General features: G+C 45.6%; 1 protein-coding gene across 1 annotated transcript; it reads left to right on the top strand.

Annotated features, from left to right (window-relative positions):
- The first annotated feature begins 255 nt into the window (after nucleotides 1–255).
- Nucleotides 256–6,943, top strand: LOC307078125 (mitochondrial coenzyme A transporter SLC25A42-like). The gene is made up of 8 exons (XM_079739755.1): nucleotides 256–481; nucleotides 802–932; nucleotides 1,356–1,455; nucleotides 2,365–2,390; nucleotides 2,756–2,922; nucleotides 4,129–4,245; nucleotides 4,841–4,992; nucleotides 5,526–6,943. Exons 2-8 carry the CDS (start codon nucleotides 849–851, stop codon nucleotides 5,852–5,854), a joined length of 975 nt encoding a protein of 324 aa, XP_079595881.1. The 5' UTR covers nucleotides 256–481; nucleotides 802–848; the 3' UTR covers nucleotides 5,855–6,943.
- The last annotated feature ends 5,382 nt before the right edge of the window (nucleotides 6,944–12,325 follow it).

Genomic DNA, 12,325 nt, shown 5'->3' with positions numbered 1-12,325 from the left:
GTTTTGTAAGCTGTGTTTAAACTTAGTACGTTTCGTCCCTGGAACAACTATAACAATTAGCAGCTAAACAAATAAAACAAAACTGCACGCATTGCAAAGCATGAAATTATCTACTACCTGGCAACCTATCCGTGTGAGTAGTCACGCGAGACTACACCAGCGAGAGTCCGTCCTGGGTATTGTAGTCCAAAATAGAAGATACATGCCCACGAACTGTAACCTCCCATAGCCTAAACAATCTCCTTTGCAAAAGCCACCAGCAACTTCATGCGAAAATCTTAGCTTAGACAACCTTAAAATAGACACCTGTCGTCGTCGCGACAGCTGTCGTGTTCACTCTCCGTCCAAACATCAACATTGGGTCGGTGCAAGACTGCAGCGCCTTCCCGCAAACAACAAATGCGTGCAAAGGAATCGAGCTCCATGTCGACTGACAAGTTGACGACCAGACGATTGTATACATTTGTTTAAGAAAACAAAGGTAAATAAATAAATGAAATTTGTCGATAATCTCTTACCGGATTGTAAATCCGTTTTTTAATCACAGATTGGTAATCTAAACATTGCTTTACAGTCATATTTTATTTTGGACACATTTACAAATGACTAACCCCATTATTTATCAACATTTAACATCTTAAATTACTCAATTTAAGTATACCGCCCTGTATCCTTCTTTATTTCAACCTGATTGTTGACCTTACAGTTGCGGTATGATGCGTTCAGCCCCAAATATCGTCGTTTATTTACTAAGAATTACATAACATTTCAATTGTGCGCTATTCTATTATATCTCGGTAGTGTTTGGCTGCTTGCGGAGTGACGCGATTGCACAATCAAGTGCACACATGGCCCACCACGTCCAGGACCACCCGGGAATACCCGTCGCCCAGGCCACAGTACTGACCCTGTCGCCCTCTGCTCAACCGAACGTGAGTGTTGACAGGGATGTGTAAGGGGATCCACTGATAACCAGAGCCTATGGGGGAACTACATGGACAATTGTTTGCTAGATTTTATTTACACTACAGTCGTTTTTTATGTTTCGTTGCATTTTTGCATGCAGGCTTTGTGTACTCAACAAATAATCAATTGTGCATACATTAGTTAATTACACAGTACCTGCTTAGGTTTTGCGTGTTTTGTAGGTACCTCATTGATTTGTGGTTTGGTTTATTTTTCTTGTGCATATTTAATAATAAAGTCTAGTCTTAATATGTTGCATTTTCAAATTGGCTTAAGCTTTTTATGGCATGGCAATGTGACCTAAATGTATGCCTGTGCGTGTAATAATGCTTCTTGTGTCTTGTGTGTTTGCTGTGTGGTTTTGTGTGTTTGAAAATGGATCTCTGCAGAGATGGACTGTGCTGGACTCCCTCGTCTGTGGGGCTGCTGCTGGGGCTGTTGCCAAAACAGCCATCGCGCCTTTGGATCGCACCAAGATCATCTTTCAAGGCAAGAAGAAAAAAACAGACTCGAATATGATCAGAAATATATTATTCAAATGTAGCCATTATAATAACCTTAAATGCATTGTTTATAGAATTGGATTATATTAGATCTATTGTTCTTGATATACGCATCACAAATCTGTGTTCATGTGAATGGATTATTCTTTATTTTATTTATTTTTGCAAATTCTATATTTTACTTCTTCCCACATCCGTGAGTAGATATGACTAGTATTATTTTATTGCTAAGACGTGTTTTCTGTCTCGTGTAGGGCAGCTATGAGTCAGGCCTATCCGCTGTCTAGTATTTTCCAGAGAAACGCAACAAAGCACGGCACAGAGCAAAGTTTGCTCAGCACAGCTCACTGCTGAAGCAGAGTTTCTCTGGGGGTCCCACACATCTTCCCTATAACATCTCCATTGTGACGCACAACTTTGACTTGAGCACATTGGAGGCATTGTACATACACAGGTGTTTATTTTCTCTGTGTCATCGACCATTAACAGGTGCATTGGGACACCAACAACAACAAAAGTGTTCAAGGTGTTGGTAAAGATTCTTACGTCTTCTCTGTATACTGGAGTGAGGAGATAAGTTCTGACCTCTGAGGCAACAGGACTTCCCTGACCTGTTGGGTTGCATTAGCAACCTAACAGATTATATATGAGTCACTAGTTCGTTAACAGAACCAGGAAGAAAAACTTGCTGGATGTGCTTGTGTAGTGTATTTTGACTGAATAAAACACAAACAACCAGATCATTCTGTGAGCCTTATCCCTTAAGTGTCGGCCTAATCCGTCTACATCTGTTTGAGTCTGGTTGTGCCTGTTACCAAATGTTAATCTTCTTAGTCGATGTTTAGCCTGCCAAGGAATTAATTTAACTTTCTCTCTCTCTCTCGGGTTGTTGCAGTGTCCTCAAACAGATTTTCAGCTAAGGTGAGCTTTCATTTCTCTTCACCCTGTTGAAACATACATTCTCCCATTTCACTCTGATAAGTTGTTCAATGGTCGGTTCTTCATAAGCCTCACTCTCTCACTGAGCAGTGTTTAGTGGTTTACTTCCATTTACAAACTAAGCATTTTATTTGTGCATTTGCATTATGACATAAGACTATACGTGTGTGTGTGTGTGTGTGTGTGTGTTCATTCGTGCATGTGTGTTCATTCGTGCGTGTGTGTGGTTGTGTATGTGTTCATTCCTATGTGTGTGTGTGTGTTCATTCCTGTTTGTGTGTGTGTGGGGGGGTGTGTGGTTGTGTATGTGTTAATTCGTGTCTGTGTGTGTGTGTGTGTGTTGGCAGGAGGCCCTCCGTCTGCTGTACTGTACCTACCTGAAGGACGGCTTCCTCAGCCTCTGGAGGGGGAACTCGGCCACCATGGTGCGGGTCATCCCCTACGCCGCCATCCAGTTCTGCTCCCACGACCAGTACAAGAGCATACTCGGAGCCCACTACGGCTTCCAGGGGAAGTAAGGACCACAAAATCCCTGTTAATACCACATGTTTATAGAGGGGATGTGTGTGTGTGTGTGTGTGTGTGTGTGTGTGTGTGTGTGTGTGTGTGTGTGTGTGTGTGTGTGTGTGTGTGTGTGTGTGTGTGTGTGTGTGTGTGTGTGTGTGTGAGAGACGGTCGAGGCGTGTGAAAAAGCATGGCCGTACATGAATTGGTGGATGTTTGTGCTTTAGTGACATTGCTGTTGTGATTGTTTCTATTGTTTTTGGGGGTTTTAGTAGCTCAAGTAGGACTGGTGAAGTGGAGTCAGATATTTTACCGGAGCAGTTACTTCTGCCACAGTTGGTGACAAGGCAGATGAAGAAGAAAACCGGTTTAATGCAGAGTTTAAAGAACGCTACAGGCCGATATGTCATCCTATACCGATGTGTCTGAGCTTTCTGGAGTGTGTGTTAATTGCCGGTTCAACCTGTGTGCCTCGATGCCTGGATGCACCGCATGTGTGCCGCCCCAGCCGGTCCCATCAGTCTGACTCAGGCCGGCTGATCGACCACACCCACTCCACTAACACGCCACTGTACTTAGAACACTCATACGACCATGCTTTAAAGTGCATCAAAGTGGACATCTACCTACTATTCCCCAAACACCATGCTCTCATACACAACGCAAAGGGGTCCTGTAAACATACTTAACGATTAGGGCTGGGTAAAAAAATCGATTTAATCGATTTTGGATCGATTTCATTTAATTTTTGCAATATCGATTCATAGGGCATGAGATCAATTTTAATTTATTTATTTATTTTATGTTTTTGTTACCATTATTATTATTTTTGCACTTTAATAAACAATGCCTTAATGCAATTTGCAGTGATGGAATGTTGTTGTTCAAGTACACTTTCACTTTCAATTCCGTTCTAATTTCAAAATTGCACTTTTGAGACAGTTTTGTTTACAGCTCAAGTTTAAACAAGTTTGCACTTAAAACCTGTTGTTTAAGGTGAAGAGAAAAAATTAAGTACATTTGTATTTTGTAACACAGTTGAGCCATTTTCATTATTTAAGAGCAGGTTGAATCGAATCGAATCGGGATTAATCGATTCAGAACCATATGAATCGAAATCGAGTCGATTTAGGAAATTGGCCACGATACCCAGCCCTATTACCGATACATACCTCATATGTCATTGATAATAATCTGTTGACTGCCCCCCCCACAGAGCCTTGCCGCCCCTCCCCCGCTTCCTGGCGGGTTCCCTGGCTGGCACCACCGCCACTATGCTAACCTACCCCCTGGACATGGTGCGAGCAAGGATGGCCGTCACGGCCAGAGAAATGTACGTATTCACGTCCCGGAATACCCCGGGGGCTCTCTGGGCCAAGGGTCTCAACTACTGCTGAGTGTTTATGTGCAAGGGGGGGGGGGGGGGGTAATTGGAGTGGAGTTACTTTGTGCTGTTGGGCGGCATGTGGCTAAGGATGTAGAGCTGGTTGGCTGGTAACTGGGAGGTTGCTAGTTCGATCCCCGGCTCCTCCTAGCTGCTAGTGTCGAGGTGTCCCTGAGTGAGACGCCTCGCCCTGACTGCTCATGACGAGCTGGCTGTCGCCTTGCGTGGTTGACAACGCCGTCGGTGTGTGAATTTGTGCATGAATGGGTGAATGTAAGGCGACATTGTAAAGCGCTTTGAGTGGCCACTGGTTAGAAAAGCGCTGTATAAATGCGGTCCATTGTACCATTGATGTGGGGAATAAATAACCCATGGCGATGCCGGCTAAGAGTGCTTCATCTTAAAGAGACGATCCCTGCTGAACAATGGTTAGATAAATGAAAGATAATACCAACCTCTTAGTGTCTCCAGCAACCCGTCTGTAGATGAGTGTATCGTACTGTATTGACCTGAGCATTTGACCCCGCCCCCATCCCCCCAACAGGTACAGCAACGTCCTACATGTGTTTGTGCGGATCTCCCAGGAAGAGGGCCTGAGGACGCTCTACCGCGGCTTCACCCCAACCATCCTGGGGGTCATCCCCTACGCAGGGATCACCTTCTTCACCTACGAGAGCCTCAAGAAGCTGCACACAGGTACAACCGCTGCCCACGGCCTGCTGGATCTTTCCGAAAAAAAATCGCCTCATCCATTTGTCTAAGAATGTGTCGCAACTTCAACTCACTATTTCACAGCAATTGTCAGCCCTTTTACTATCGCATCCTAAATGATCAACCTTTACTTGTCCAGCCCAAAGTTTGTACTGAAAATCTAAAACAAGGGTTGTTCCGAAGGATATATATATCGGGCAACATGAGAACATATTTCAACATCGTATCTTTTCTAGGTGATTGACAGAGATAAAGTATCTTACATTGTGATTTACATTTAGAGTATTTAGCAGATGTTTTCATCCAAATTCATCCAAAATCCGACGTACAATAAGTACGATAAGTAGGAGTTAGTAATAAGTATTTGTCAGAAGAAGGAGAATCAACCATATATCACTGTCAGTGCAGTAAGGATGTTCCTAGAACCAAGTGGCGAGCACTAACAATTGCTAGGTTAGCCCGTTCCCTGCATAAATCAAAGCTCTGTGACCTTAATGGACCCCCCTCTAACCCTCCAGAGAAGACGAGGCGTGCCCAGCCCTACCCCCACGAGCGGCTGGCATTCGGGGCATGCGCGGGCATGATCGGCCAGTCGGCGTCATACCCATTGGACGTGGTCCGCCGGCGCATGCAGACGGCCGGGGTCACCGGGGGCGCCGCCTACGGCACCGTGCTGGGCACCCTGCGCCACATCGTCACTACGGAGGGCGTGGTCCGTGGCCTCTACAAGGGCCTGAGCATGAACTGGGTCAAGGGCCCCATCGCTGTGGGCGTGAGCTTCAGCACATTCGACCTCGCTCACGAAATGCTGAGCAGGTTTCGTCGGGCCGGGCACTTCCCTCACTGAACCAGCAGGGGGCAGCAGAGTAGTCCCGAACTCGCCGACGCATGTTTCGTGATGCGGGAGGTATGCCACATCGTGCATGGCAGTGCCAGCTCACCGCAGGCTAGTTGCAATGCGCACTCTTATTTCGGTCCACCAATGGGTAGTGCGGGTGCAAGGGGGCGGCGTCCAGAGTTGGTTGCACATGCACACGCGCTCACGCAATGCACATAGGGCTTCTGATAAGGCTTAGGAAATCACACAGTGCGTAAACACACTTAAGTTGATGCTCTTCAAAGACAATTGTGTGGTGAAAACCAATTCAGAGTGGCAACACGATGTTAATGGTTAGCAAGGCTGCTTTTAAGAGCCATGCTTTTTTACCAGTAAGACATACATGGATCCTGTTTGTTTATTTTAACTCCTTCTATCTGTGTGTGTGTGTGTGTGTGTGTGTGTGTGTGTGTTTTATTGTTTGAGTCATATAATTTGTAATTTGTTCTTTTTTTTATTAAGATTTTATGTGTTAAACACAAGTGCGTACGCATGGCCTTGTATAATTTGAGCATATGGATCAAACTAATCATCATTTAAGCTTAAATTGTTGCACACTAAAAACTGAGGAGCAAACATTTCTTTGAATGGTGGAAATCTAGACCAGTATGACTACACCCCCTTTTGATTCAGTGGGGCACAGTGGAATGTTTTGTTGGTGGGTGATTGTGCAAGCAGGCCTGTGCAGTTTCCCTGCCAAGTGTTAAGAACCGAAGGCAGAGTTTCAGTAGTTTCTATGCCCTTAGCCCTGGAGGCAGTATAGGTTGAATGGAAAGGACCGTAACAATTCTAGCCGAGAGATTATTGGGACAATGTGCAATATGTTACTTATATTCTAACCTCTTCTTTATATTGTCAAGATTATGTTGGGGACATGTCTTAGTCTGCCAAAGCCCTTATCTCTCTTTATGTTACAGTGTATGGAAATAGTCATTATTCATACGTTCATTGTCATCCCACTTGGATGACTGCAATATTCTAAATGTATATATATATTGAAATGCTCTGATGTTTTACGGAAAAATCCCTCCTTGCAATAATAAAGATGTTTTATCACTCTTAGCAGTATATTATTTCAACCACTAGAGCGAGCAATGGGCCAATCAATGCTAGTAATTGGCGCCTACACATTATTAGAAATTTGATATCATTTGAAAAGCATTTTTTTAAATGGCCAGTAGATGGTAGCATTGAGCAGCTGCCGTTAACTCGTTGAGCTCAATGGAACACGGACCATTATGAAGTTTAGTTAGGGCATTGATCACCCTATGGCCTGAACTTGACCTTTATTCACTACCACTGATTTTGGTCCATCTTATTGGCTTCGCTTGTGTGGACATGGTTGTGGTTCTGTGTTCAGTTTATTGTGTTTTATTTGGAATACATATGCTTATCAATGTTTATTGTTTAGTGCTAAAATAGATTTAATATAAACACACAGGTTGTCGGACTGACAAGTCACTCCTATTCCAACTGTACACACAATTACAATTACACCATAAAGCAGGGCAAATATAAAACACACACAAACGGCCACGCACACACAGACAAAGTCTAATGGAAGCTTTTAGCGAAATGAGCCATCGATTTGATACCCGCGCCAAAGGGTGGCGGCCGGGTTTTATTCCTGCGTGTCATGTGACTCGCGACTGCGCACGAGCAGTGAGGCTGAGCGGGAGGTGACTGCGTACCATCTGTACCCCCCCCCCGGCGGTGACAGGACCCTCTCGCCCCTCACACCCCCTCTGCCCACCGTGTCATCTCCTTCACGGGCGCATGTGAGGGAGACTGGTCCGTGAACCTGCCCCCGCCAAAAACAAGCGGGATCCTGCCTCCTGTTTCCCACTGCGCCCCCCCCCCCCCCCCCATCCCTCCCCACTGCCACCTTGACCTTGACTATGAATTGTGGGACACCGGCGTGCCACTCTACGGTGCGCAGCCCCCCAGCTTGGCAGTGCGACAAGCGAGACAATGCTGCTGCTGGGAGAACGCTCGCCTGGTGGGGAGGGGCGGGGCCGACGGAGGAACAGGGGGTGGGGGGCTGGTGGCAGTGCTGGTGCTGATGCTGGTGGTGGTGCTGATGCTGGTGGTGGTGGTGGTGGTGGTGGAGGTGGTGGTGGTGGAGGTGGTGGAAGTGGAGGTGGTGGTGGTGGTGGTGGTGGTTGTGGAGGTGGGGGCGGCGAAATGATGCCTCTTGCAAGAGTGGTTGCCATAGGTAACCTGGATCCGTGCCAAGAGAGGAGAGTGACGCATTTGCATGTATTCAAATCTTGCATGAATAATTTACACAAATAAGTAGCCTCTGCTGGAACACACACACACACACACACACACAGACACACAGCAGTCAATACTGTTTTAGACACACACTCGCACACACACGCACACACACGTGCTGACACACACAAACGCACACATGCACACACACAGACACACACAAACACACACGCTTTCATTCACGTCTTTCACGCCAACTCACTGGATGCAATTATGCGAACAAACAAGAAAGCCTTTGCAGACGCACACACACACACCAAGGCTGTGTGGGAAAGGTGAAAAGGTGATGCTGCTGTGAGGAATCACAGTGCGCAGGGTAAAGAGGCCCGCTAAACGGCAGCACATGGATCTATGCGTAGTATATTCTGTCCTTCACAGGTGGGCTTCGCGCAGTGAGAAGACACTGCTTTATAAGCGCAACGATTATCAATAATAATTCATAATCAACTTTCAGTGTGAATCATACAGCCCTTAACGTCGTTAAGGGAAGAATATACGATGCACATCAAAATATTTAAACTATCTTCTGGCACGGGAAAAGCCTTATCAGCTCTCTGTGGGTGCTGTGTCAGCCAACCTCACAGACAACCATAGTTTGAAGAGCCGTTTCCATAAAGGCTGCACCCTTTAAAATAACCTGAAAGACATTATGGCTAACATAAACAGCCCTGTTATGTTGGCCTGTAAACATGGGCCCTAAAAAGGAGGAGAAAGCAGACAAATAAAATTGTACAATTGTGACGATATATCTCTAAGAGTTGCTCCGATCCTTTGCATATGCGCATGCTGATATTTACTAGAGCTGGGTATGTCATCCTGTGTGCTACGTGCATCTCCCTCTTTAAAAACTCTCATTCTCTCTCTCTCTCTCTCTCTCTCTCTCTCTCTCTCTCTCTCTCTCTCTCTCTCTCTCTCTCTCTCTCTCTCTCTCGCTCTCTCTCTCTCTCTCTCTCGCTCTCTCTCTCTCTCTCTTGCTCTCCCACTACCTCTCTCTCTCATGGCATAGTCTTGTTAATTTTATAAGATCCAGCATATTGCCACTTATCGGCTGGCAGTGCAGTAAAAGCTCTGGGGTCAGAGCATTACCGAGCTGCTGGGCCCTGCTCTTCCATTAGAGGGAGTGTTCAGGCTATACTGGGCTTCACTCAATCAAATAGGGGCTCCAAGTGGCTGCCACTAGTGCACACGGAGGGACACACATGCACACACACACACACACACACATGGACATGCACACATGCATGCATGTACACACACACACACACACACACACACACACACACACAGTAACCCTCTGTCCCTGCTTGTGCAACTATAGAGCACATAAATCTGAACACATAAATCTGGCCATATACACATGCACATAGCCATACTATGCATGAGTGTGAGCGCGACTGTATACACACACACACACACACACACACACACAAATGCACACAGTCCCTACTCTACTCTTGTTAGCCCCCCTCTGTCTGTTTCCAGCCCGTATCAGGGTAGTTTCACTTCATCCCAGTAGTCATTAAACTACAGAAAAGATCTGTGTGTGTGTGTGTGTCGGTGTGTGTGTGTGTGTGTGTGTGTGTGTGCCTGCGTGTGTGTGTCTGTGTGTCTGTATGTGTGTCGGTGTGTGTGACGTTACGGTGTGTGTGTGTGTGTGTGTGTGTGTGTGTGTGTGTGTCTGGTTGCGTGCGCGTACGTGTGGCTGTGTGTGTGTGTTTGTGTACGTCGGTGTCGGCGTCCATATGTGTGAGGGTGTGTGCATGTGCGTGTACGCGTATGTGTGCGCTTGCGTGCGTGCTTACGTGCATGCACACACGCCCGTGTGTGTGTGTGTGTCCGCCCGTCCCACGGACGACATCTTTAACCACATTCAACAGTAAACGAGCGGCGGTCTCAGATCCTCACCCAGGTGCATCAGATTAGAGGTGAGGGACGGAGCGTCACAGTGAGGGAGCTGATTGATTTTATTGGACCCCCTACATGAGCAGAATCCTAAGTAGAACTTTTTAAAAGCCGCCGGATGCGGGGTCAGTTCTATGCAGCAGTCCTTCAAGGTGGTGTCAAGGTCAAATAAAGTTTGTGGTTGTGAACGCGCTAATTCTGCCGGTCCCTGCTGATGTGTTACGCTGTACATGCTACGGTGTTATACTGTATGCTACAATATTAGACCGTATACGACAATATAACACTGAATTCCTACAATATTAGACTGTATACTACAATATAACACTGTATCCTACAACATTAGATTGTATACTACAATATTAGACTGTATACTACAATATAAGACTGTATACTATAATATTAGACTGTGTGCTACAATACTAGACTGTATACTACAATATTAGACTGTATACTACAATATAAGACTGTATACTTTAATATTAGAGTGTATACTACAATATTAGTCTGTATGCCACAATACTAGACTGTATACTACAACATTAGACTGTATTCTGCAACATTTGACTGTAAACTACAATATTAGACTGTGTTCTCAAATATTAGACACCATGGCTCACTGTGTGCAACAGGGGTTTTATCAAGCATTGTTCAATGTAACATCAATTAGTTCTTCCTAATGAAAAGTACTAATTCATCAGGGGTGGGGTGGGGGATGCAGTAATACATTTACTCTCTGTCACATAACAGCAAATCAGCTTCGAACGCGCTCTGCCGGCGACTCCATTGGCTGAAGAAGAACTAGCAGCGTGTCCCCGCTGAGCACATAGATCAGGGAGTGTGTTTGCCGAGCGCCGACAGGGCATGTCTGCAGACCGCCGCGCCCATCTGCTGAATGCCACCCCTCCGCCAGGGCCAACAATGTGTCCTCTGAGCCCATTTATAAACATGCATGTCTTTTCCCCCCTTCTTCCAAGAAGAGGGTTAGAGAGGGAGTGTGTGGGCATTGGGGGAGGGCGAGACGGGGAGGGGGGCTAAGTTGATGGAGGAGGGGTGCTCTCTCTCTCTCTCTCCCTCCCTCTGACTCGCCCTCTCTCTCTCGCCCCTCGCAGACTTTGCATGAGAATGGCCGGGGTCCTGTGAACCTTCTGCTCCCTGTGTCCACAGTGAATGGATGGCCTCCGTTAGCATGACAAACTGGACTCCAAGTTCTCCGACTTTCTTTAACAAGCAAACTCCCCCTCCCCCCCATGCCCCAACCCCCTCCACCACCAGCACAAACACCACCACCACCACCACCACCCCCACTGCCCTTTTCTCCACCCCAGCGCCTCCCCTCCCCTCACCCTCCCATAGCTCCCAGCCCCTGTCTCAACAACAGGCACCCCCTGCCCAGCCCTTAGCTTCCTCCCACTGGGAGCTCTCTGGGCCCAGCCGGGCACATGGAGGCTACCAAGTTCAGGAGAGCCATCGAGAGGACACGTTCACGTGCGTGAACGCGTCCTCTCAATGTGTGTGTGCACGTCTGTGCGCACACACACACACACACACACACACACACACACACACACACACACACACACACACACACACACACACACACACGTTCGAGGTATATTATCTATTATTTAAGGCAGGCAACGTGCCAAACATTTATCAAAAAAGAACGAAAGAAACAGAAACAGGCAACCTCAAGTTTTCCTGAAGACTAACGTTTTTTAGAAACATAGTCAATTTTCTCACTTCAGTCACCAATCGTTCAGTTTCAAGTATTAAATTTGTTTGCCGAAAGACAGCGAGTTCATCTTTAAGATTTTAAAATGGCAGAATGACCTCTACATTTGTTGATCTACTGTGGATAATTATTCTTAGTTCACTCTTTCAGAGTCACAGTATCAGCAAAATATTTTCTTAGTTTTCCTTTTTTTACGTCAATGAGCCTATATAAGCATGTGAGCCTATCTTCAATGTTTAATTGGGAAGATTGTATTAAAAAATGATGGCAGATATGGTGCTCTGAAATGGAGGCGCTATCATATCAGAGCTATTAAATCAACCAGAGAAATTATCATATTATAGTTTATATAAATTATAAATTATACAATTTTGCCAGAAAAATCTTAGAAAATGTTAACCAAAAGAGCAATAGAGCTCAATTTGGTAGATAAACATACTGCCAAATAGTTTTTTATATATATATATATATATATATATATATATATATATATATATATATATATATATATATATAAAATAACCACA

Source organism: Pollachius pollachius, assembly GCF_949987615.1.
Source record: "Pollachius pollachius genome assembly, chromosome: 7".
Lineage (NCBI taxonomy): Eukaryota > Metazoa > Chordata > Actinopteri > Gadiformes > Gadidae > Pollachius > Pollachius pollachius.
Note: the sequence above shows the minus strand (reverse complement) of the source record. Positions and strands in the feature narration are given on the sequence as shown.